The sequence below is a fragment of the Protopterus annectens genome, chromosome 2.part1, assembly GCF_019279795.1.
Source record: "Protopterus annectens isolate FY-2018-M chromosome 2.part1, PAN1.0, whole genome shotgun sequence".
Classification (NCBI taxonomy): Eukaryota; Metazoa; Chordata; order Ceratodontiformes; family Protopteridae; genus Protopterus; species Protopterus annectens.
The window spans coordinates 489,014,778-489,042,644 of record NC_056729.1 but is presented as its reverse complement, the minus strand read 5'-3'; the positions used below and the strand labels follow the sequence as shown (position 1 = coordinate 489,042,644).

The 27,867-nt window shown below is 41.4% G+C and overlaps 1 protein-coding gene across 2 annotated transcripts in view; it reads right to left on the bottom strand.

The window, feature by feature from the left end:
- Nucleotides 1-27,867, bottom strand: part of TBC1D9 (TBC1 domain family member 9) — a 790,231-nt gene that overhangs the window by 131,084 nt on the left and 631,280 nt on the right. For both annotated transcript variants that reach the window (XM_044062283.1, XM_044062284.1), the window contains exons 14-15: nucleotides 23,291-23,389; nucleotides 1,456-1,524 (exon numbers count right to left, since the gene is read on the bottom strand). In XM_044062283.1, the coding sequence (XP_043918218.1) occupies nucleotides 1,456-1,524; nucleotides 23,291-23,389 (168 nt within the window). The remainder of the gene's footprint in view (nucleotides 1-1,455; nucleotides 1,525-23,290; nucleotides 23,390-27,867) is intronic.

Below are 27,867 nucleotides of genomic sequence, written 5' to 3'. Positions count from 1 at the left end.
TTAGAGGTTGCATCATTATGGAGGTGCTCAGAGATAGAGCTCTCTTGAACTGTCAGAGAGCGTCTTGACACTTCATTTCAGGTGAGAGCTTGTTCTATAAAGCTGGGCCAAGTCTGGGAAAGGCACATTCTCGAACAACTGTTTCGGTGGACAGGGGTGGGGGTGGGGAGATTGTGTATTCTTGGCTGCTTCTGATGGAGTATATTGGTCCAGTGAAAGGAAGTTTACTTTTCAAGGATGGGCAGTAACCTTCATTAAAAACTTTATATAAAAGGGTACCTAGAATACAGGTTGATCTTTCAATTACAGGTAGCCATTTAAAGCCCTTTAGAAGGTTACAGTAGTGAGACTGAGCATATGTAAGCAGTGCAACATGGTTTATGTGAGCTGTAATCTAGGAGCATTATAGTCTGAGTGAAAGACTCGGCTAACTGAAACTCTTTAAAATTTAATTTGGCCACATTCATACTGATTTGAATCTGTGGTTCTTGATTAGTTATAATTTCATGGGTCTCCACAGCAACCAAAAGATTTTTTCCTATTATTGTGAAATAAATGGGCTTTTTTCTGCTTCCTTCACGTTTGCATAAATACTGTGATTTTCAGCAATGTCCATTGGTTCTTTAAAAATCAGCTTTACAAAGTCCTCCTACAGATACACATTTTCAGCTACTTTAGTTGCATTAAAGAAAAACAATAAACATGCTAGTAACATGCTCTTTCAAAGAGCATGTAGACTTTGAGTCATTGGTCACTGGTTTCCAAACCTACTGTAAAAATCCAGTATTTAAAACATTAAAATGTTTCTGTAATAACAAGCTATAGCACTACTGCAGATCTCTGACTCCAAAGTAAAAAATATTGTAAGACATGACATCGACTTGGTAGGAAAAGGTCTGAAGAGTTGAACTTGATCTGAACCATGACCGTTGGTATGGTAGCACTGATAACAGATAGGTTAGTGTGGTGTAATTACTGTTATGTCTAGCTTGGGTTCAGATGAAAACAGGAAACTAGTCTATCAAAAACTGGACAGAATAAAAAAAAAGCTTTCTTACTGTACAGATGTGTTAATTCCTTAGTTTACACATTCTGAACTTTAGTTGTAAAAAGTCTTTGGGGTAGCCTAACAGTTCATGCTAGAAGCAAGCAACATTTACAGTTGTTAACAGTTTACATTTTATTTGGTTACAAAATTGTGCACTGAAATATTAAATACTCCAAATGCCTCCCAATGTTTTGAGCAATATACTCCACCAGAACACAGCTCAGAAATGCTGACTAACACTACTAAAAGTTAAGAAAAATCATAATGATAAAAATAAATACATAGTCAAGTAGCTACAGTCATTTTATTTAGTTTGAGTCTACATCTTACAGAAACAAAACGTGTCACTTCTAACAGAAACAAGGTAGTCTGCATAAAAAAGTTATGATGTTTTGTGGGTTTATTACCTTAAAAAGTGCATAGAGTTCTTCTAGTTCATCCAAGGTGAATAAAGTCTCCGTCACAATAGTTCGCACCTTCAGTTAGAAAATAAATATAAACATCTGATCATACTAACACTGCAACAGTAGCATATTTCCAACAAACAACTCATAAACATATCATATGACTGTATTTTTCATTAACTGGGTTACTATGGCCAATATGATGGGTAAAAAAACTTCAATAAACCCCAACACCCACCTAATATTAGATGTTCTATTCTGTGCTTTTAGGAAATAATTCTCTACATACTCATGAAGCCTAGATAAACAGAATATGTAAGTATTTTTCCTCTGTGCTTCTTCCTCATGTCTATGGATTATCAACCTCTGCCTGTTAGTCACCCATTTGTCCTCTGGCCAGTGCACCCCACATCACCTGACAGGGGGATGGAGCTATGATCTCAATCAGAGAAAAGCCTACCTGTGTCCATACACTATGGTAATTGGCTTCAGTAATGGGAGCTGTCATATGTGCAGTAGCCTGCTCTGTGGAAATCCCACAAAACTATTTGCATGGCTCATGCATACTACAATGCAGAGGTCAAACTGTGGCTACTGTACACACAAACCTTGGTGGGAATGCCTCACTTGCACCAAACTTCTGAATGCTGAATCACATACCTCCACTGGATGTTAGTCATTCGTTCAGCAGGTGGGGCTGCCTTCCTTCACCTCATGATGGGCTAACTGGCTTTGGCCACCTATGTCACCTTTTCCCCACTAGCTCCACCCGTGTCCTGACTGCTAGTCAGTCCCCAATAACAGCTTCATCCTCTTGCACCAAAAAACTAGTTGAGAACATGGTTTTCTATTACACAGTCCAGTGTCTAGTCCTAAATATTGAATAAAACAGTTATTAACTGAGTCCAGCAGAGGAATAACTAAATGAATCTGCTGCATCTTAAGACTTCATTGCGTTTCACTGACAGCTTACGGTGTTCGAGCCCATCTACTTCACAGAGAGACCAAACTAACTGCAGTTGAGTTCATTTAGGTCTGTCTGCTGACCTTCTTCATATCCCTATTACAGCAGGTATAATCTTACTTGACCTTTGATGTCATACTGCTTTGGTTAGGGTTACTCTATGCTTCCCTCTTACATTCTTAAAATTATCCCATTCTCTCTTACAAATTGCCTCAAAGTCAAGCAGATGTATCCAACATTGGTGTGTTACACCTTTCAGCCACTTATGAATCGTCATATAAATGATGAAAGGGGTCTCCTTTCATTTTTTATCATCTCTGGAAAGGAAGGCTTCTACTGGAATTCATAAAACCAATTACCTCCAAAGTATATCTAAAAAGGTTCTTCAGTTTCTCACGTCTTCAACTTAAGCCTTATAACTTTTTTAATTATTTCATTTTTTCAAGTTTCTACAATAATGTAGTATACAGATCTCTTTTTTATTTTAGTTTGTTTTATTCATTTGTTAATCAGGATAGTCCCTTTTTGGGGCAACCTAGGACCATGGTCTGATTAAGTGACTTGCTTAGAGTCACACAGTAGGCAATTGGAAGTGGAAGGAATCAAAGCCTGTAGTGTGGAATACAGGATGCAGCTCATACCTTTAATCCTCTGCAGTAACTTCCAAACTGACTCTCAAGTGTGTGTAAACCACTGATAATGTTTGTGTCACTGTCATCACCTTTCATCCGCTTGGAATACCTTGCCTTCCACAGAGCACAGCACCTTACTTGGCCTCTTCAGAGCAGTTGCACACTGAAAGTTAAAAGAGTTTTGAAAACTATTTGTCCCAGGCCTTCATCCTTTCTGTGACCACCAAGGTCTCTAAGCCCTCTTACTGAAATACTCTTACTTTCTTGTAGCACTTCTCTATCTACTGTGACAGACCGCCACCTGTCTATATACCCTTGCAGATAATTCTGCTTAAGATTAGTGGGTACAATGTAAACCATTGCTTGCAGCTACTTCTCTCTCACTTAGGTTCATAGGTTCATACTAGGCTATCTGCCCTAGGGCATTTATAAGCCTAGCCAGAGTGTGTTTGGCTTTCGCCACCCATTTTAAATTAATTTTGCTATGCCCTTTTTTGAGGTTAGTATACTGTGCCTCTGTCTAACAGTGACACAGAAGTGATACCCGGGGTAAACCTACGATCCCCCATCCACTCATCAAGATTCCTCTTGAAGAGAGTCAATGAGGGACTCTGCCTAACCTGGACTGGGATTTTATTCCAGAGTGAAGGGAGCCTTTTTCTGTTTGAAAACCTGCATGTATTCTCCTGAATTGAAAGGAAGCTCACAGCTACATATTTATTTAGGAAATGGATTCCAGGACGGTTATCCAAGCCGCTGCTCTCCACCTTTCAAATGCAACACTAGAAAAATGCTGAAGTATGACAGTCAACCAATGCAGCTATGAAAGCAATGGATTTAGGGAAAAATGATATAATTTACAATGGAGTAACCTACTAACGTTTACAATAACTTACATTTTATTTTCCATATCTCCGAAATATAAGCTCTGCCTAAATATTGTGTATGTGTGTGTGTGTGTGTGTGTGTGTGTGTGTTGTTTAATAGAGTTCTCAGTTTCTCTGCAACCCTGATTTGCAAGCAAACAATTTTATGTCCAATGAACAAAAGCACTAAATACATGGTAACCCATACAATGTGGATTTTACTTAAGGAAATCCAGTGCTTTGTACCCACCGGCAGCAATTTAGACAGAATGCCCTTATTACTTCTAGGAATAACGCTCAACCTCTTGCCACAAGAAATATGGATAAAGCCAAAATTAGTGGGGGAACAAATACCCAAAATAAGGGACAGATTTTAATTATTGTTCTTATAAACGTAGGTTGCTAAAAATAACAGGTTTTGCATTAGCATGCATTCTCTTAAGGATATGAAGTCTGAATTCAAACACCTGTCATTATTTACTGACAGCAGTCAATTACTTGTCAGAAACCACACGTTTTATGAGAAAAAGACCAAAATTATGAGGCACAACTTTGGACTTTCTAAAAAAAAAAATCTGGAAACTTTAAATGTATGTGTGCAGACACAATATTCCCGTTAGATTTCTTTACTGAACATATCCCGGCTCAAAAGGCCTTTCTTATGCATTAAGGTTTTTTAATTAATATTTCTCATAACAATTAATCTTAACTTAAATTTTTTTAAAGGTTATAGTGAGGGAATGATTTTGCTTTTCCTCCTAAAATGTGCTTCTTGAATCTTTTTCTTTCTGGTTTCCCTACACTTTGATAAATCACAAAGTACAGTTGTGTACACTTACTATAAATGTAGATGTTCAAGTGTATTCACTGTTGCAGTCATCACATTTGGGTTATCTGCCTGCAGGTAGGCCTCAGTCAGCCTGAATACCAGAGTCTTTGGAGTTCTGCGTCAGATGCTGTTGCTTCTTCCATGATGTCAGGTCGTCAACGGGTATAAAACATGCAGCCGAAGCCATTACATCACTTTTTCTTGCCCCAGATGTCAGGTGCCTCCACAAATAGGAATCAATTAGATGGTATGGAACACCCCCATCAAAAAGCAAATACACATGATATAAGAAATGCCAAACAACAAAGATAGGTAGAAGTAAAGATAAGTCAGGGGGCTGGAGGGAGGGTAACCAGGACTGCAACAGTGAATACACTCGAACATCTACATTTATGGAAAGTGCACTCAACTGTACTATGTTCTTGATGTTTCACTGTTGCAGTCATCACATTTGGGTTGATTACCAAAGCTAAGGAAGGGTGGAGGTAGTTAAGAAGCATTAGGGCTGGCAATCAGGCCCTGTAAGACTGCTGTGGCAAATCCAGCTCTGGATTTAGAAAAGATAGGCAAGTGGTAATGCTTGGTGAAAGTGTGTACAGAGCTCCAGGTTGCAGCTTCCAGGATGTCCATGGTAGGGACTCCCCCTGAGGAATGCTGTAGAGGTTGATGTAGCCCTAGTTGAATGTGTTCTGATCCCCTGTGGGGTAGGTTTCCCATGGTGCTTACAGCAGAAATGGATGCAGTGTGCTATCCATTTAGAAATGGTTTGCTTTTAAATGGTCTTGCCCTCTGCCCCTACAGCAAAGCTGACTAGCAGCTAGTCAGATTTTCTGAAAGGCTTAGTCCTGTCCAGATAGAACCTGAGCTGCCTGTGCACGTCCAGGGAGTGCAGGATCCTTTCCCTTTTATTCTGAGGATTAGGGAAAAAGTAGGCAAATGAATGGATTGATTTAAAGCCACACTAGATACCACCATGGGCATAAATGATGGGTTAGTCCTGAGGGAGACCCTGTTCGCATGGTAGATAATGAAGGGTTCCACAGCCATAAGGGTCTGAAATTCAGACACTCTTCTTGCTGAAGTGATGGCTAGAAGTGAAGCTGTTTTACATGAGAGGAATTTTAACTCGGCTGTGGCAGCAGGTTCGAAGGGTGGAAGCATGAGCTTTTCCAATACAAAAAGCTAAGGTCCCAGGCAAGAGTGGGAGCTCTCCTGGGGGGGGGGGGTCTTAAATTCTTGGCTCCTCTCAGGAACTGCTTGAGCAGAGGATGAGAAAAAAGGGGTGGCTCAGTATTATAATGAGCTGAGATGGCAGAGGCATGGATCTTAATTGAAGAGAAGGATAGGCCTTTGTGGAGCATTTCTGAATAAGTAATCTAGTATATGAGGTAAGCTGTGCACAGTTGTGTCCATTCCCTGAGACTGGCTCCAGGAGCAGTATCTTTTCCACTTTTCCGAATAGGATTTTCACATACTAGGCCTCCTTGCCTCCAGAATGGCATCCAGCACCTGCTTACTGAGAGTTGCTGGAGAAGAATTCAGTGGATGAGCCAGGCTGCTAGATTCAGGGTCTGTAGCTGAGGGTGCAGAATCTGGCCCGCCTGCTGGGACAGCAGGGAAGGAGTCTGAGGCAGGTGACATGGTGGCAGCACTGTCAGGCTGCGTAAATGTGGGTACCAGTGCTGGCATGGCCAGTCTGGTGCAGTCAGGATTGTTCTTGGCTTGTCTTGTTTGATCTTTAGTAGAACCTTCGAGAGGAGGGGCAGACGGGGAAAGGGATTGATTTTGAGAGGTTTTCCCAGGTGAAGGACACAGCATCCACTTTCCAAGCTTGGCTGTGGGGAGTTCTGGTGCAATATTTGCTCAATTGATAGTTCTGAGGGCAAGCAAAAAGGTCCACCTCAGGTGTCCCCCACCTGTGCCTCAAAAGCTTGAATATTTTGGTTTCCAGTTTCCACTTGTGTGGGTCCATGAGATTTCTGCTTAAGTTGTCTGCCAGTAAATTTAGTTTGCCTGGCAGGAATTGAGCTTGCAGGTGCACTTGGCTGCTCAAGGCTATGTTCCACAGAGCCATGGCTAATCTGCAGAGTGGGTAAGAATGGGTTCCCCCCTGCTTATTTATGTACCACATAACTGTGGTGTTGTCCGTCTTTACCAATAGTTGTCCTGGAAGAATACGGCCTTTGAAGGCTGTCAGAGCATGCTGTACAGCTAACATTTCTTTTTGATTGATATGCAGATGCATTTGATTTGGGTTCCACTTGCCCTGAATGCAATGCCCTGCCATGTGAGCCCCCCCATGCATAGTCTGATGCATCTGTTGTTAGGGTCTGGGTGGCAGGGGGTAGAGTGAAAGGGAGTCCCTTGTTGTGGTTGCAGGCCTCTGCCCACCAAAGGAACTCTGCCCTTAGACAAGGGATGATAGGAATCATTGTTTCCAGGTCCTGAGAATGTTGACACCAAAGACTTTTTAGGTACCATTGAAGTTTCCTCATATGCAATCTGCATATGGAATTAATAGAATACAAGAGGCCATGAACCCCAGGGCTTGCAGCATTTTTCTTGCAGATAGCCAGGTTTTGGTGGCCAGTAGACTGAAGTAGTTTATCAAATAAATTTGTTTCTCTGGAGTGAGGAATGCTATCTGGGAAGTTGTGTTCAAGCTTGCTCCCAATAATACTATCTGTTGGCAGGGTACCAGCTGTGATTTATTTTCGTTCATGGTGTACCCCACTGATGTTTGAAGTCTCTTTACAAATGCCAGGTGCTGTAGTAGCAAGTCCTGACTGTCCGCCTGAATCAGGCAATCGTCCAAGTATGGTTAAATCTGAATGCTTTTCTGCCTGCAATATGCAATGGCTGGAGATAGGCACTTTGTGAATACCCTGGGCGCAGTAGATAAGCTAAAGGGAAGTGCAGAGAACTGATGGTGCATAGAGCCTGCTCTGAAGCATATGTACTTCCTGCAAGATTCCCTTATGGGGATGTGCAGATAGGCTTCTTTTAATCTAGGGTTGCTAGGCAGGAGTCCTTGGCTAGCATAGGAAGCAGCTGTTGGACAGTTAGCATTTTGAATTTTGGAACCACCAGAAAGGTGTTGAGATTGATAGATTCAGGATAGGAAGCCAAGACTTTTCTTTTCTGGGGACCAGAAACAATCTGGAATAAAAACCTTGTCCCCTTTGTTCTGCTGGGACAGGCTGAATAGCTTTGATGCTGAGAAGAGAAAGTACTTGCTTTTGGGCCTCTGCCCATTGGTTTGGGGGGAGATTTGGCCATCCGCTTAGGGTTGGGAGTGAGTGGAAGTGGAATCTTTATCCCTGGGAAACCATGTTTAAGGTCCATCTGTCCTGGGTAATGTATTCCCAGGTTTTGGCATGAAGGCCAATTTTCCCTCCTAACGGTGCAAGTACTTGGGCAAGGCTTGGAAGAGGTAAGGGATAAGTCATTGTGCCATTTTACCATAGGATTGTGACTTACTACTCTGTTTTGGATGTGGGAGCACTCCATTGCTTAGATCTGTACATAACTTGAGACTGGAGTCTTGGTGGTCCGCTGCCCCTGGGCTTGGACTGAGAAGGCATGGAAGGGACTTGAAAAGACCAGTTTTTGAAGGCCAATGCCTTCTGAATCTAGGTGGCTGTACTTGTAAGAAATCTTTAACAGTTTGCATAGATTTAGCTTTCTCCTCCATTCTTTTGAGGACTTCTGCTTTATTACCAAATAAACACTTTTGGTTTAATGGTGCATCCAATAATTTTGCTTTGACATGATCTGGCAAGTTTTGTTCCTTAAGCCAAGCACGCCCTCTAAGAACAGATCCAGTGGACAGCAGCCCTGCAAGATGCTTCTAAGGCATCAAACCCACATTGCAAAGTATGTTTACCAACTTGGTTAGCAGAATACATTAACTCTTATAAATCTTTGTGTTCTGCACAGTCAGGAATCAACATCATTTTCTGTTTAATTAGCTCCATAATATGCTGCTGATACTTTAACATATGAAACTGGCATTTTAAAGCCCTAATGGCAAGAGTAGCAGAGGTGTACATCTTCTTACCCCATCTGCCTAAAGCCCTAGAATCCCTGTCCGAATGGGTAGGATTTTTGGCAGTTGTAGCCTTAATGCCTTTAGGTCCCTGGGAAATGGTCTCTGGATCCGCAGTAGGATTCTTAAAACGGAATTTGTGAGAGTCAGGTACTCTATAGTACCTGTCAGGTTTCCTGGGAGCTGGAGGCCAAGTATCAGGGGGTAAGGCTGGATTCCAAGAAGATATCTACAATTTCCAGAACAGGAGGAATAGCTAGAGGCCTGTGCTGAGGGAGGTTTAAAAATTCAGAGTCTCTTTTTGGACTGAGAGTAGTCCTGGCTCTCCCAGTGGAAATGTTCTCTAAAGGTATGCAGGGTTTCACCAAAAGAGAAATCTTCTGGAGGGGAAGCAGAGGGAATGGAATCCACTGCATCAGAATCCTCATAGGTAAACAAGGGTATGTCCTGGTAGTCAGAAGGATCAGAGTTATCAGATTCCTGATCAGAAGAATCAGAAGGAAAATCAGTTCTTGGTCTCTTTGAGGGGGAAGGCTGACTTCCCCTAATTGAGGTAATGAGGTCTTCAGCCATTCTAAGCATTTGATTTTGTGGCATGTGGTCCTGAGAACGCACTTTGGTTGTCGTTTTCCTAGGCGTAGTGCGAACTCTAGGCCTCAGAAATTCGGTATTTTTGGTTTGAAATGAAGTTGTCGGTTTAATATACAAATCGGAAGGCCTGAATACACCTTCAGAAGCCGGTGTCTGCACAGCGGCTCCAGACCCATCCAAGGTAGAGACATCTGCAGGTTCCATAGTTGAAGTAGCATCTCGCGGCATACTGGACTCTGACTGGGTCTCAGTAGAGGCCTGCGAATTTGTAGAAGCGGGTATCAGAGGCTGCAAAAGCTCCTCACTGAGTGCTGGCGGACTGGTGACTAGCTTAATGGTAGCGTCATAGTCAGTTTTGGACCTATGCAGTCTGTCTCTGTCTTTATCCTTGTGTTTTTTTGGAAGATCGGTAGTCGGATGGCTTATTGAAGCCATTTCGGAGTAAGGAGATCAAGAGCGAAAGAATTTAGCTACAAAAATTGCTCAACGATGAATAGTTTGGGTGTTGAACAAGGCACAAAACTGACAGCGAAGGATGTCATGGTCTGGGCCTAAACAGGTGACGCAGTAAGAATGAAAATCTCTGTGAGGTATTTGCTTTCCACAGGCAAGACAATAATTTTTTCTGACATCAGTTAGAGCAAGAAAAAAGGATCCCCAATGGGGTACTTATCTTTTAGAAGACTTCAGGTCTGAAACTTGAAAAACTAAAATTTCAGGAGGTGGCTGACTGGCACTTGCAAACTGCTTCTGGTTCAGGCACCGCACAGCAAGAAAGACTGATGTAATGGTGTCGGCTGCATGTTTTATACCCCTGACAACCTGACGTCATGAAAGAAGCAACAGCATTGACGCAGAAATCCCAAGACTCTGGTATTCAGGCCGACTGAGGGCAACCTGCAGGCAGATAACCCAAATGTGATGACTGCAACAGTGAAACATGAAGAACACCTGCATGTGATTAACTGCTTGATGTTGAACTCAACAGCCACTGATCATTGTGTGGTTTCCAAGAGAGCACCGGCAGTATTTACTTTGTTTTTAAATACTTTTTTCTTTTCTTCATATCACTTCAGCCACGGAGCTGGTACATATAAGTTCAACAGGTGCTTAGCAGCTTGCCCCCTGCAAAAAAATATATATATTTTTTCATCAGGATGAATTCCTGACAAGTTCACTCAGTGAGATGAATCTTTTAGTAAGCTGGTACACAACAAAACCTGTGAAGCTTTCTATCCTCTGAGTGCTGCAAATGCGAAGGTGCAAAAAATCTCGATTACTTCTCACACACAGGGAAGATTACATGGTCTACATTTTTTGTTTAGTCTGGCTGTGTACAATGGTATTGTTGCCCTGGATTTCATGAGACTGCTGGGTACCAGATGCTGTGTGTTGTATATTCTACTAGTGTATAATTAATGAAGAGATAAATCTAAAAATATTCTAATTACTGTGTGATCACATTGTAGGCTGCTCCCTATATCTCCCATGTATTCTCCATGCACTTTGATTCTGTTTGCTCTTTTGACCTCTTAAACATCTCATAATATATTCACAAAATCTCCACCCCTGACTAACTTGTTTCCCCCCATTTTCCTGTGTCCAATGTACAAGGGATGGGATACTTCCTGTTCCCCTCTCTCTCTTTCTCTCTTATTCTCTCTCAATTCTTTTTTTTAATACTAACTTGACCAGAATTCCCCATAATCATCTCTGGACTTCCTGGGTGAAATAAATACACGAGTTTAAAATATGAACTTACATCTATTTTCCCTAACCCAGTTTAGTTACCAACCAAATAATGCAAAATAATTAAGCCTAATTAAATACACCATAGTATTACCTTTTCCATTGTTTAGTTAACTCATTTATGAAATGTTTGATTTACTTGCTCGTCTTTACATTCTACACGTTTTGTTTCCTTTAGTGTTTTTTTTTTTTTTAACGGAGTCATTTTTTGTTTAATTCTTCTTAAGCCTGTTGCTGCTGTGTCATGCTAAGATCAGTCTCAGCCTTGGTATCCCTCTGCCCCCATTCTCCAAATGCTCCCAAGCACCAGCTTGTCCTTACATAAAATCAAGATAACTTTCCAGCATCTTTTCCACCCCTGCTAATCTGCGTTTTGGGCACAGCTTCCTACGGCCAACTTCTCACTTATTAATGCAAAGTCAGTACACAAAAAGGTGTGCTAACATTAGGGGCGTGGGTGTGTGTGTGCACGTGTGTGTGTGCGCGCGTGTGTGTGTGTGTGTGTGTGTGTGTGTGTGTGTGTGTGTGTACAAATACATAAATGTTGAACTCAGCTTGGACTGCTCCATGCAGCCTCAAACTTCAAAGCAGTCGTTCAAACCATAAGACTTGTTTTATTGCCACAGCTGTTTCCTTTGTGGAAAGGTTTGCTGCTTGGCATTTCTTTTAGGCATGAACTGGGCACAAGACCATTAAACATGGATACAGGTGAACAAATACTTTCCAAATGTGACAACACTGAACATATAAAAGCATCATGTTAAACAGCACTGAGCAATTTCAGTGGTTCATTTTTTATACACTGAGTATTGAAAATAAGTACATCAATGATAGGGGAAGATTCCTATAATGAGGGTATTGGATATAAGAGATGAATACAACAGGAAGGAGAAAGAGAGAGGGTTAGGAGGGTGCTTAGGCTGGAGCGTGGCAAGGACATTCCCACTTGGAAGATAGATGAAAGAACAGGTGAGACTTGAAATTGTTATGGTTAGATAGATTGCACAGCAGAGAGGGAAGAGAGTTCCACTGTTTAGCTATGGAGCAGGATAGTAGTAGTTGGCCAGGTGGATGTGAGTTTGCAGAGTTGTATGAGGTTTTGGTTTTCAGATCTGAGGGAGCGGTTTGGTATGTAGGATTTTAGGGCTGTAGTGAGACAGGAACAGTCTGCAGGTTTGAAAATGAGCTTGTGGGCAGTGGTAAGTTGTAGGTATTTCAGGTAATTGGGAAGTTCAAGCCATTTGAGGGTGTGGGGGAGTGGCAGTGATGGGAATACATTTTTGGACTGGTTGCAAATTTGCATATTTTGTGGTAGCAGAATTTGAGTTTGGATCTTAGGCCAAGTTGGAGATTGGTGAACAGGGGAGCACCATACATGAGAGAGGGGAGAAGGTAGGTGGATGCAAGAGTTTGTCGGGTAGAAAGGCTGAGGTAGCGGTTGTGTCTGTAGAGCAGACAGATTCTTTTATGGGTTTTGAGTATATGTGGCTGTCAAATTTTAAGTTTTCATCAATGATGATGCCTAGAAGCGTGGTACAGGGAACAGTTTCTAGGGTGGGGGGGTTATTTTGGCTAATTATGTAGAATGAGTTTCTGTTGCTATTTGAGTTTTTGGTAGGAGTAAAAATCATTAGTTTTGTTTTATTAGCATTTAGGGCCAGGTGGTTGGATTGCATCCAGGATTCTGTTTTGGAGAAGGCTAATTGGGTTTTTAGTAGCAGTTTGAAGGAGCACGAGGCTGAGCAGATGATGGCAGAATCATGTGTGTACTGGATTACTGAGGATTCAGGGATGGAGCGGTGGAAGTTGTTGATGAATTTGTTAAAGAGTAGAGGACCTAGGACAGAGCATTAGGGAACGCCGGTGGGTGTAGGTAGGAAAGGAGAGGTTGATGCTTTCCATTGGATAGCTTGTTGGCGTTTGGACAGGTAGCTGGAGAATCAAGCTATGGTGGGGGGAGAGAGAGATGTAGGGTTGAGAGCTGGGATAGGAGTAGGGTGTGGGAGATGGTGTCAAATGCCTTTGAGAGGTCTAGAGACAGTGTTGATACGTAATTGCTAGTGTCACATGTTAGGTTGATGACCTCAAGAAAGGAAAGGAGGGCAGTCATGGTACTGCGGCCAGGGTGGAAGCTGTGTTGTAGGGGAGAGGAGATTGTTTAGGGTTAGGTATGGCATGTGTTGTGCATGGACAGTTTTTTCTTGTATTTTAGAAAGGGGAGAACGTTTAGGAATTGGTCTGAAATTGGTAGTGTCTGTGATTTTCCCAACTTTGTGGAGTGGGTTGTTGTAAGCACGGCGCCAGATGGTTGGGATGTAGGATTCTTATATGGATCTATTTATAAGAATAGAGACAGGATAGGCTATGCTTCCTGCAGGTAGTGTGAGGAAGCTAGATGGTAGCTTGTCTGGAGCATTGCGACAGGGTTTTAGTTTGAGGAGAAGTCTTTTTATTCTTGTGGGGATGGGTGTTAGGTTGAAGGGGGAGGAGGGAGGTGATTGTTTGGGGGGATAGGGGGCAGGGGAGGGCAGGGAAAGAGGTGGATAGTTTTCCAATACAATCTATGAAGAATGAGTTGAGCTGGGTGGCAGTTTCTAGGTCGGTAAGGTTGGAGTTTGGGACGTGGGTTATCTTTATTACCAGGGTGGTGAATGGAGGTGATGGAGTCTCAGAATTTTTTAGGACTGGATGAGTGCATAGATTGAAGTTTGCAGTAGTAGGTTTTGCGGTCTTTATCATTTTTTTTTTTTGTGGAGTTTCAAAGTTGTTTAAATTCTAGGAGGGATGTGGAGGTTTTCTGTTTTTGATATTGTTTCCATTTGTTGTCTCATTGACACATTGTACATTTAGTTTCATAAGATAGACAGGGGCAAGGGTTGGATTTCATGCATTTGGTCCTAAGGGGGGCTTGCTGGTTTAGAAGGGTTAGAAATGTTTGGTTGAAATAAGATACAGCACTACATAGTGGCAGGGTTTTTAGAGGGGTCCAGTCAGTATGCTTTAGACATTCTGAGAAAGTTAGTGGGTTGAAAGAGGCTAGGTTGCAGGTTTTAGTGTAGTGGTGCTGTTTTTGTAGGGGAGAGGGGATACGGTCTGCGACGGCTGGTAAGTGGTCACGGAGAGGGACTGGTAGTATTCCGGCACTGGAGGTAAGGTTGGGATGACTTGTTAGGATCTAGTCAATGATGGTACCGGAGGGTACCATCTTTATTTGATCTGGTTGGAAAGTTTGAGTTGGGAGAAGTTGTACTGACTGACTGAGTGAGATGGGGTTTCAGAGTTAAGAGAGGCCCAGTTAATGTTCCTATCTCCAAGGATATAGGTTTCATTTTTGATGATGGAGGTAAATTGGGAGAGGATGTCTTCAAGTGTCTTGATATTATCGCCTGGGGGAATATAGATACACTGATGCATAAGTACTTATAATTGTTCAGTTTTAATAAGCCTATTGTAATTTCAGCATTAGCAAAAGTTGGGATAGGGTTGGTGTAAGGAGTTAAAGTAAGGGAAGAGGGGTAGATAATAGCTACTCCACCTTCTTTTCGGTGAGTTCTGTCATTGCGAAGGATTTGATAACCTGGTGGGAGAATTTCTTTATCTTCGATGGAAGGTTTAAGCCAGGTCTCTGAGATGGCAGTTATGTCAGACTGGTTATGGGAGAGCCAGGTATGTAGGTTAGGGATTTTGTTTCTGAGGCTTTGTGCATTAAGTGTGTTGAGGCGAATGGACTTGGATTTTTGGGGTTGTGTGGTGTGGTTTGTGAGCTTAGTGCTGGAGTTGGGTCCAGGGTTAGGGTGGATGTCACCGGACAGTGAGAGAGAGATATGGAAGAGGAGATGTCTGAGATATTGTATGGGGGACAGGGAGTTATGGTTATGTAGGAGAGATTTTCTGGTAAGACATTTTAGGTGTAGGTATAGGGAGGGAGGGGTGGTCTGTTGTTTGGGTTTAAAAGATAGGTTGGGTTGTAAGAAAAGAATTCAGGAGAAATGAGTGTGTAAGCTGGGGTGAGAGTTTGGGGGTATGAGCTAGAGGTATGTGAGTGAGAAGTAAGGTGCAAGTTAGGGAGGTGTGTAAGATAGGTTAGACAGGTGAGGGAGAAGAGTAGACTAGTTTGTATTATAGTGAGAGAGGAGAGGGAGGGCATTGTGCTGGAGTGGGTGGTGTATTATTGATATTGCTATTGAGTGTGGTTTGCTTGAGGTTAGATGTGACTGGAAGGGGGCGTGTGGAGGGTGGGGTTTGGTTAGCTATAAAGGTGTAGGTAGTGGGGGTGGGTGGGAAATGGAGGCAGGATAGGGGAGCTGAGTGACCCCGAAGGGTGAATGGAGCGGGTTGAGCCGAGCCAATATGGACTGAAGGTCCCACAAAAAAATATCAGTGATTTGGAGCCCTGGAAATGGGACAGTGCAGCAGCTAGGTAGGTGAGTACTCTGGGAAGAGATGTATAAATCTATCATAGAGAGAGAGAATAAAGTAAAAGAAAGAGAACTATAAAAATACAAGAATGCAAGAGTGATGCTATTGCATAAGGCTAAAGTACAGGGTACGTCTAGCTTTTTTTGGGTCAATGCTGCCACCTAGTGGCGGAGTGTGACAGTAGTTTAATTATTTGGCAAGAAGTGGACAGAAGAGAAAGATGTAAAATTGTGTGTGGGGGGGGGGAGGCTATGGACTGCAGAAGTTTGCTAATGTGCATGCCGCGGGTATGTATCACTATGAACGCTAAGCAATAGGTATAAATTTTAGACATAACTACATACACGTTGCTTTCTTTTTTTGTGGGGAAAAGACACTGTAAACTGCACTGCAGGTTTCTTGAGTGAAGGCAGTTCAAGGACGTCTTCTTTATGAGGGTGGAGATCCCCAATAAAAATGTTATAGAGAGGGGAACACCCGAGTTGGAGGACATGGGCAGACAGCAAGCTGTAGGGAGAAAAGAAAAAAAAGAAATGCTCAGTGTTTGAGGGATAAGAAAGTAAACAGGGAGAGCATCAATTAGAAGGAGCAAGCAGATAAGTCAGGGGAGGTTAGACTGTACAAGAGTGTATTATAGGTAGAGGGTGAAATAGAACAAGGCGAGAGGGGGAAACAAGGAGCAGACAGGCACAGTGATGTACTTAACAGAATGTCAAACAGTGCAGGCAATTAAAACATAGTACATTCTCTTTCAAGGTTAGGTATATAACAACTAAGAACCATATCAGCTCAGTGTTAAACAACAGGAAGAACTGGAATGTGAATAATATGCATTAACATGTGCTCTACTGTTACGCAGAAATCAACTAATATAATAGCAGCACTTTGTCACAATGGCATGAAACTAGAGAGAAACAGTATGCATTTGCATGTGGCACTCTCTAGGCCATAATATTTAGTAGAAGTTTCAAAAGTCAATTTGTTATGGAGATGAGTTGGAATGACTGGAGTGAATGCAATAGGTAGGTAACACTTGGTATGTGTGTATTGTATGGAAGGTCTATGTGCATGCATATGTTTGCTTGAGCTGTAGATCTATCTACAGATTTCTATTTAAAGTATTTGGATTTTAACTTTTGAGTGAAATAAGGCAGCTCTGCTGACACAGAGGGATAATGGCATGATTATGACCCAGGTGACCAGAATATGAACAACAGCTTGGGTATCTGCTGAAGCTGGCATGGGGAGGGCAGGAGTGATGTGGTTTTGCTAGCTCATCTCTCTTTGGAAGAGGGGGTAGGGAACATGTCTGTATCCATTCTCATTGCAGAGGCCCACCCCCCCAGTGGAGACCTGAGATTACACAGCAGCACTACCTTTAAGTGAGGGGGGAGAGGACACAGAGCAGTCTTCAGGGGGTTATATCACAGGTAGCAAATGACACATCCTTACTGATGCCCACTGCATACTGAACCATGGGTAGGTTACAGTCATGTGAAGAGGGGGTTATGGCCTTTAAGTTACTAGACCTCCTAGTCTTGTATGGGTGATGGCACCACTATCCACAGCTTGGCTCTTGCTCAAAGGAGGAATAAGTGGGGAGCAGCACTCTCATGTCCAGGGGGAGAATGACCTTGTTGAACAGGGCAACTGGGAGACGAGAACTTGGTAGCTACCAAAGTAGGGAGAAAAAAAGAGGCAAAAAAACATACTTAGCCAACTAGGATGCAATGCTACAGCAGAGCGTAATAGCTAAAATAATGAGATTTCTCCCGTGTCATTCTTGATTTGATATCATCAGTCTCCATTTATATATTGTATAACTCTAAGTAAAACACCTAATCAGAGGAGTGTTTCTAGTTTAACTTAGAAAACAAGCTTTTTTTGACCATCAGAACTATCTAGGGAAAAATGAATGAATAAAAAAATACCTTCCTCTAATTCAAATGAGGTTTTACTATTTAAATTAGAATCTGAATATTATATAATCTTGCATGATTCTACCTCAGATCATTGTCATTTTCTGCTTTTGGTTTACACCTTACACACACACAGACAGACAGACACAGACACACACAGACAGATGCACACACAGACAGGCACACACACACACAGGCACACACACACACAGGCACACACACACACAGGCACACACACACACAGGCACACACACACACACAGGCACACACACAGGCACGCACGCACGCACAGGCAGGCACGCACGCACAGGCAGGCACGCACACGCAGGCACGCACGCATGCACACGTGTACACACACCATTCTTTTCCAGATAATAACTAAAAGTAATTTTGTAACTTCTGCTGTCATCACCCATGTCATGAGCCACTTTGTAAACAAATGCTATTAGCATTCCCATGGTACTCCAGAGCTATATAAAATGATTTTGAATGTCTTTCCTACATGAAGGGGTATCACAAATGCTAACCAGAATTCAAATCGAACAGATTCCTTGACGACGTTCTGATCTGACGACAAAAAAAACAAATCACTGTTAGTGGGTGTTCCATAAAGTCAAATGTAAACATTGCAACACACTTCTTGTTGATTAATAGTACAATGTCAAAGCTTTTTAGTTCAAGGGACTCAAAAACGTCAGAAACATTTTTACCAAAACCTGACAGACAAGCAAACTTCTGACACTCTTTGGAGTCAAGAAGCAGTACTGGTACCCATACAGTCATAACAAGGTTGCTAGCAGTGTCGAGTATCTAAAGAGCAACAAGATGGAACACACAAGGTTGAATTCATGCTCAGGACACATTTCATTAAGTGTACAGGTTCCATCTCTGAAAGATGTCTAATGTTTGTGTAGCTTGTAGCCTTTCTCGGACTGATGATCATGGGGAATTAGCCTGCTCACATTTCAAGAACTGCCTTACTAACCTGGCAGCCACAAGCTGGAGATCCAAGATGAAACAATGACATTTTCTATTAGAAGATGGTGCAGAGTTTGAGTCTACATGACTCTTTCTGATTAGTGCCATTTCCTGTGGCGGGCGGGCACACACACACACACACACACACACACACACACACACACACACACACACACACACACACACACACACACACACACACACACACTCTGAAATATTCCTCACTTTCTAGCAGATACAGACAGAAGGGTAGACTTATAAAATTCATTAGAGAGGAGGATTTAATGAATGGTGTACAGTCTGTAGAGTCAGCATAGCTCTCACTGATATGAATATGGTGATACAGCTACAGCTGAAAGAGTCACTGACCAACCACCCAGTTGTAATGCTGGACCACAGGGGAAAAAAAAACAGATCTGGGACTTCAGCTGGGAAATGGAGTGAATAATACAGAAGGCTGACAGGAAACAAGACTGGAAGAGTTATACGTCTGTATAAAAGGAGAAAGGGCTGGACGTAATAAAGAAAGGGTTAAGAGGACTGATCAATGGAATGAAGAAGCCATGCAAAAGAAAAAAATGTAGAAGGCTGGATGAAGATAGGTCAGAGATGGCTTATAAAAAGAATCAATGCTCATGCGAGCAACCCAAGATGCCCAGACAAACAGACGGTGTGAGATGTGAGGTAGGGCAAAATAAGCTCTTCAGCTGTAGTAGGGAGTGAAGAAGGAATCAGTAGAAAATCATCTTACTGGACATGAAAGGAATGAACAGATGTGTACCTAGGGTGGGATGAAAGGGCAAAGTGTTAGGGGACACAATCGACAGATGCTGATTGGTCATAGGTACATTACAGACTTTCAGAAATGAATGTCAGTTCTACATTTGTATTTAGAACTGAAGGACTTTGCACTTTTTGCATGGTATAAACTGCAGCACCTGCTTGTTACAAATGTAGCAAGCAGTTTGATACAGTTTCATTTTTTGTACCTCTACTCTGAGTTGAGACATGTACATGGGGAAGAATTGACCAGACTTTATCCTTAGATAAAAAGCACCAGATTGGGACTGGACCTTCTATTTTGCTTCAGCTTAAAGTTGGGGGGGGCACCATGTGCAGAATAGTTAACTACATGTCTGGGAATGAAGGTCAAAGACACTATGACACAAGTGACCAGAGTTTAAGTAGTGGTTCGAGCAACTACTAGAGTTGAGAAGGGGAGGAAAAGGAATGAAGCAGCTTTGTCTAGTAACCTCTATCTAGGGTGAGGGGTGGGGCAGAAATGCTGCACCAGTTTTCTCTGGTAAAGACCAGGAAAATGTGCACTTGTGTTTGTTCAGTGGAAGCAGAGATGAATGTTATATTTCACTGTCCGTGAAGGTGTGCAGCATTGTAGCACCATACACACTGAACACGTAATGCCTTCCGAGCATGTTTGGCAATTTAGATTGTCAACAAAACTAATATACTGCAGCCACCATGAGCAATACTGGCAGCTCCATACCCACTCCTTCTACTACTACTGGAAGCTACATGTACTGGCAGCTTCACATCCACTTCTCCAACTAGTACTGGCAGCTCCATATCCTCTTCTCTCTCTAGTACTAGAAGCTCCATGTTCACTCCTCTCACTAGTACTGGCAGCTCAATATCCACTCCTCCAGGTAGTACTGGCAGCTCCATATCCAGTCCTCCAGCTAGTATTGGCAGCTCCATATCCTCTCCTCTCTCTAGTACTGGAAGCTCCATGTCCACTCCTCTCACTAGTACTGACAACTCAATATCCACTCCTCCAGGTAGTACTGGTAAGCTCCATGTCCACTCCTCCCTTTAGTAATGGCAAGCTCTATAGCCACTCCTCCCGCTAGTACTGGCAGCTCCATATCCACTCCTCCCGCTAGTACTGGCAGCTCCATATCCACTCCTCCCGCTAGTACTGACAGCTCCAAATCCACTCCTCCCGCTATTACTGGCAGCTCCATATCTACTCCCCCCACTAGTACTGCCAACTACACATCCACTCCTCCCACTAGTACAGCCAGCTCCATATCCACTCCTCCAGGTAGTACTGGCAACTCCATCTCCACTCCTCCTACTAGTACTGGCAAGTCCATATTCACTACTCCAGCTAGTACAGGCATCTCTATATTCACTTCTCCTGGTAGTACTGGCAGCTCCATTACCACTCCTCCCGCTAGTACTGGCAGCTTCATATCCACTCGTTCTGCTAGTACTGGCAGCTCCATATCCACTCCTCCCACTAGTACTAGAAGGTCCATATCCCCTCCTCAAAAAAATCTCCAACAAGTAGCAGAAATGAACACCAGCCACAGAGATGGAAAATTGATCACTTTAATTCACATATCCTGGTACTATGATAATTTTTTACTTAGATATTTTTGTATCATAAATTTGCATTTTGATAAAGTTTTGCATTTTGGCATCATGTAAGTATTTAGCACTATGTAATGTTGCATTGTGACAATTGTTTACTTATTTATTTATGAAAAGTTTGGTTTTTGAGTAGCTCATGTGTGTTATATTCATAAATTTAAAGTATTCATTCACTCATTTATCAATGTTGCATATCATGTTCTTGGACGCCAGATAAGGCGATGTTCATTTGTAAAATTTATTACTAAGCATAAGCGGCAGATTTATGGTTACTTTCATGTGAATTTGGAAAATTTATCTATTTTGCATCTGCCGTGGTGCTTTGTATTTTTAAATGTATTTTTAAATGATAGTTAAGGATGTGTTGGGTTTGAGGTTCAAGAAACTTATAGTTTCAATTAAGGAATTAATGAAATGATTAATGAGTTAATGCGTTTGTATTTAAGGAGATGGGTTTGTCTGATGCATTGTCCCATTGAAGGCGAATTGCCGAGGTACCAGGATATGTGAATTAAAGTGCTCAATTTTCCATCTCTGTGGCTGGTGTTCGTTTCTGCTACTTGTTGGAGTTTTTTTTATGTGTTTTTATTCCTTTGGTGTTCCATATCCCCTCCTCCCTGCTAGTATTGGCAGCTCCATATCCACTCCTCCCGCTAGTACTGGCATGCTCTATATCCACTTCTTCCACTACAGAATTTGCACACCAGTACAGTGAGGATTGGAAGCCCTGGGATAGTGAAGGGTAATAAATACCAGCCCATCTGTTGATAAAAAACATAGTATGGCGAGGAATACAGACTTAGGATAGTGACTGCCATGTCAGGTCAGCCCAAGCCACTTCAGAAAAAAAATAAATAGTGAATGAATTTTTCTGTATTTTCCACAAGAGAGTTGAAGCAGCAGAATTGGAAGGTAAAACAGAAACCAGCCAAAAAAAAAGTCAAGGGACTGGAAGACTATTAAGCACAAGGTCCTGGGCAGTTGCCTCCGAGGGTGCTACAATTGATGTCAGTGGTGCTTGGGGAGCAAAGACAAGACTGTGCCATCACTGTTTACAAAGCAAAGTGGTGAACAATGCTGAAGAATAATGGCACAAAAGTAAATCTAGGAAACAAGAGGCCAATCCACAGGCCTCTCAGTCTCTGTTCTATCTCTGGGAAAAGTTACAGGAAAGAGTTGACAATCCTAAATGCTACTTCTCATGCAGATACGCAGTAGCATGGCTTAATGCAGCAGACGCCATGTCATTCTGATCCAGTCTACATCTATGACCGAGTCATCAAAGAGGAGGAAAGGGACAATTCTGTGAACACAGCACACTGGGACTTTAGGAAGGGCAGTACCATGGTGTCACACAGAAGGTTGGTAGGAAATTTAAAGGGTAGGGGTAAGCTCTAAAATGTCGATGCAGATAGCAAACTGTCTCACTGATCTAAAGGACAGTGCAGTAATATAGGGGGAAGTGTCAGTAGAAAATACTACATATAGTAGAGAGTTCTATGCTTCAGTACTGGTACTACCACCCCTTAACACATTTATATCAGACATCACACTGATTTTGGGCAGAAAAACTCAACCTCCATGCGAATGACACCAGTTGTAGAGTGAATGGCACAAAGGGGGCATGTTCCAGTTGTAAAGTGGCAGCTAGGATGTAATGGAGAGGAAAGAAGCAACACAAGCTTATGCACCAGGGAGAAAGGGGTCTAAAGAAACAATACATTTTAAAGTGGTGGTTGTAGGGAATGAATATCGTGGCCTTCACTGACATTTCACTGAACCATTTAGCACACAGTATCAAAGGATAGTGGCAAAGCCAAAAGGATGCATGACAGACCATGCATTCCAGAGTTGTTCAGATCATCCCTCCATTGCACTCATGAGGCTACAACAAGAATGCAATGCCCAGCTCTGGAAACAGGAAGGTAAAATGTATTCAAGGCAACTACCTACACTGTGATGGAAATTAATGGTCTGAGATGTGTGGAGGAACATACATCTGCACACATGCACGCTGAAATAGAGTACAAAAATGGGGGATACGATATGGATACCATCCAGTGGTGTGGGGTAAGCAATGGTGGTACATATCAAGGGAAAAGGCAGAGGAAAAAGAATAAGACAGTAATGGCAGCTGGAAAGGGACACTTGAATATGCTCTAAATAAAATACAGTTCTCAGAAGGGCTGCAGGTGAGCTTTGAAAAAGTTTAGCTAACAGAGGGGTGCACATATTCCTAATGAAGAATGACACGAGGCAGATGGAGAGGAACAGTGGTTTAAGGGTCACTTACAACACTCAGGCAGACTACACATCTATGTCCACTACACAGCATAATGTTAACAGCAGAGCTATCGAGCTATCATGTTAAATACATAGACTAACTCATATAAGCATATACACTTAGAACCTCTTTACTAAGTCTATTATGTGACCATACATTACTTACCACATTTCGCTTTGTTGTATCTTCAAGTGTCTGGATTACCTTCAGTCTCTGCTTAAATCTCATTTGTTCAATCATGTCTGCTCTGATTGTACCAAATTTCTAAGAAAAATCAAAAATACACATTAGTCGCAAACAAATTTATCACTATTTTACATATCTTGAATAAATAATGCTATCAGTAATTCACTGATTCACATCTACACTGTTCTACATATGTAACTTATAAACCTGTACTTATTGAATGCTAACTCTCATCCGAATTGTATTGTATATGTTCTCCTTTTATACATGCAATATTTTGATTTTGCTTAGGTTATATTCATTTTACTTTTAATACACATGGAGCTTTTCTCCCTGGGCCTCCACTTAAACATGTTTTTTTGACCCAGTGGACTTTCCCGGTCAATAAATAAATAAATCAGATCAAACAGTGAAAAGTCTAACATTCAGTCACTACCTTTATCTAAATCCAAATCCACAAAACATATATATGTCGAACAGCCCTCTCATTTAACTAATGTATTCAGCAGATAGTCCATGTTGATGCACCTGCATATGTTCTGCTTACTGTGTAAATCAACTTCATATAGTTAGTTACAATCTGGCTACTTCACTTAATGTGAAGCATGGAATGGGGAGGAGGAATACCACCTACGCTTACAAACGACATAAAAATAGTAACAATGTCAACTCTTTATCCTCTGGTACATCTTTACTCGTGCAGTTTTTCAGATCTCGTGTTTTAGCACAGCTTGACAACTATAACTTTACTCCCTTCCATTCCTTTCACTCAATCTCACTTTCACATTTGCAGTCACACTGGCCACATCTCCTGTTTGGTATCTACTTCTCTGAAGTCCAGGCCAACACGAAGGGACTCTGGCTGACAAAGTTCGCAGACGATTGCAAGTTGGGAGCCATTATTAACTCCCCAAGTGATGTTGACATCCTACAGAATGGCCTCACTGAGACCAATGACTGGTGTCAGAACCATGGCCTTAAGCTCAATGAGGCAAAAAAACGAGCCAGCATACAGTGACCTGAAAACACTTTAATAGTAATAAACCATAAAAAACAACAAAAGACACAGACCGGTTTCAGCCAGATCAAATCATAGCCTTCATCAGTGTGAAAAACAAAACATCAATTGTTGAAACTTAAATAAGCCCATCTACAATCTCATTGGTTGTGTCAAATATTCATTCAGACCAGGTGGAAATAATCCACCCAGTTTCACAATCCATTTTTTCTCTTTGGTATTTAAAACAGAATGCCACCTTGTCTTGTTAGATCTGTTACCTTGTATAATGTCAATAATCATAAAAGTAAACTTGGCAGATTTATGAACCAAATAATGTTTGTAGAGTGCGTTGTTAGCCCTTTTGTTTTTAATATTGCTAATGTGCTCAGAAATTCTAATTCTAAATGGTCTGGAGGTTTGACCAACATAGAATGAACCACAGTGACATGTGTCCAGATAAACCACCCAGTCACTGCTACAGTTGGCAAAAAAGTTGAGATCATAAACCAATGAACAATTTCTGCTAGAAAACTGTTTAGATTTGTTCACCTTATCACAGTTAGTACAGTGGCCACATGGGAAACAACCTATCAATGGGTCACCTGTCAGTGTTGTCTGCAAGAATTGTCCATCCATAGTACCATGTTTGTAGTGGTTAAAGAAAGAACCAAGATTTTTCCCTTTCCGAAATGAGACATCTATCAGGTATTATGTTTGCTACTTCATGGTCACATTGCAAAATGTTCCAGTGCCTATGTACACTCTGTATTAATTTATCAGAATTTCTGGCATAGGTTGTAGTAAACCTAAGGGGTGCAGAGTTTGTTTTGGCATGTTCCTTATAGTCCAATAAGTTTTGCCTATCTAAGGAATTGACCAGATTACTGGCACTTGTAACATAACCCATGCCATAACCCCTGGATCTAAATCTGTCAGTAAGATCCTTCCGCTGTGTTTGAAATGAAGAATCATGAGAACAGATATGTTTTATCCGAATAAATTGCGATTTAGGGATATTACGTACAACATGTGGTGGATGGAAACTCGAGGCATGAAGAATGGTATTATACTCAGGGTGTTTCCTAAATACTTCTGTACCTAATGTATGGTCAGGTAATCTGGTGATGGAAACATCTAAAAAAGTAATAATGTTACTATCATAATGAACAGTAAATTGTAGGCCCCAGATGTTATTGTTAAGATAAGATATAAACTCATGTAAGCCATGTGTATCACCTTTCCATACCATACAACAATCGTCCAAGTAACGTCCCCAAATGTCAATATATTCCAAAAAAGAATTGTTTTGGCAATCATAAATAATTTGTTGTTCTACAAAAGCCATAAATAAGTCCGCATAAATGGGGGCAAACGAAGCTCCCATAGCGGTGCCCTTCATTTGCCAATAACAATTATTCTGATAGAAGAAGACGTTGCTTGTAAGGACAAATTTGGCTAATTCAACCAAAAAACAATTGAAAGTATGTTGGTATAAACCCGCCTTATCCAACCAATAGGACAGAGCTTCCAAACCAGCCTGATGTGGAATGTTAGTATATAAAGAACTGACATCAAGGGTACACATCAACCAATCTTGCTCCAACTGACTATCTGAAATTATTTGTAGAAAGTTGGTGGTGTCATGTAGTCTTGACCGTATCAGACCAAGTAAAGGCTTAAGATGTTTGGTGAGAAATAATGACAAAGGTTCCGTAATATACCCTCTACCTGAAACAATAGGTCTGCCAGGGGGATTAATGGGGTCCTTATGAACTTTGGGTAGAAAATAGATATATTGGGTTGCTGGATCATGAACCATAAGCTATTGTACAGTATCATTGGTAATGATAAATTCATCCCTAGCCCAAAGTAAAAACTCCTCAATTTGTTTTTGGAACCTAAATGTTGGATTAATAGCCATAGTAGAGTAGTATCTCTGATCAGACAGTTGCCTAATGGCTTCTTTGTCATAATCACACCAGTTTAAAATAACAACAGCCCCACCTTTATCAGCAGAAATAATAACAATATTTTTATTATTCTGTAGTTCCAAAATAGCTTCCCTTTCAGCCAAGGAAATTTTGTTGGATTTGAACCGTACATCAGATCTGGAAAAATGAAGATCTTTGAAAATCCTGTTTTGAAACTGATATACCAATGGATGCATGGGTGGATTAAATGAAGACTTATGATATATAAATCTATCATCACTATAGTTACCAGTATCACCAAAAAACAATTTAAGATTTAGATTTCTACAAAATTATACCACATCCTGAGCCAATATATCCTCAGAAATCATGAAGCCAGGTACAAAAGAAAGTCCTTTATTCAAAACCAACAATTGAATGGGTGATAAAACAAAATCTGACAGGTTTAAAACATTGTTGTTAACATTGGCATTAATTTCTGCATGACCATTTTCAGCAGACCTTGTATATTGGTTATGCTTCCTGTGTTTCCTACCCCCCCCCAGTGGTATCTGGGCCTAAAGGGATAGGACCCGGTATCCTTTTGGGGGACGGTGATCCTGATACTGACTGTAGTTTATTATCAGTGCATGATGAAATATCTTCAACTGAAGAGCCAGATGCTAGGCTCGATTTTTTGAGGATAGAGCGAGGTCTTTTTCTTTTGGGAGTCCTAGTGGAATTGGGTGTAAATCTAAACCTGTTTAGTATAACTTGCAAAGGGGTTGGCATTCTTATAGTCACCCTGATCCCTCTGAAATTTTTTGAGTTTCCTGGTGCGTAGTTGATTCTCTAAAATATTAAGGTCTGTCACTACTTTATTGAGTTGTTTATTGAAAAAGGTTTCACCCTCAAAGGGTTTCACATCACCAACCAGCTTGTTGACTGTATCTATTTCCAAATCAATAATTCTATCATAAAACTTGGATAAAGCATCCACAAAGGACATAGTTGCTTGTTGTTGTATTGAAGACCACTGTTCAGTAAGTTCCTGGTCAGCAGCCCCCACATGGGGTTGAATACGTATTCTCAAGCCTCTAGGGGTAATGCCCTTAGCCATATAGGCCTTAAACAGCTTAGAGTGCCAAATGTTTGATCTAAGTGATCTAAGATGTGTATGTAATTGTTCAAATGCTAGTGCACAAATCGATTCTGAATCTGATTGATCCATGGTAGTGGAATTTTCCTGTGGAAGAGAACCCAAGCCAAAAGCTCTGAGGTCCTCCATGTCTGCAGATAATCCTGTCACCAAACTGGAAAGATCCATGGTCCACAATATCTACTGACAATAATAGTACAAAACTACGTCAGCTGTTTTATAAAAATATTAAAGGGACAATAACAGCCCAAAAGAAAATGAAAAAAGGTCTATAAAGGTTATTGACTAAATTGAGGCTGTGCCCCTAATGTACATAAAATGATTTGTGCATTAGCAAATGTAAATTTGAATACTAATATGGCTAAGGCCAATATGGCAAATCATAGTGCTGAGACAGGAAAATAACTGAACAATAGGTCAGTACAACAACTATTGTTACTCAAAATAGACTGAGGAAAAAGAAATACAGCCAACAGAACAGTATGGT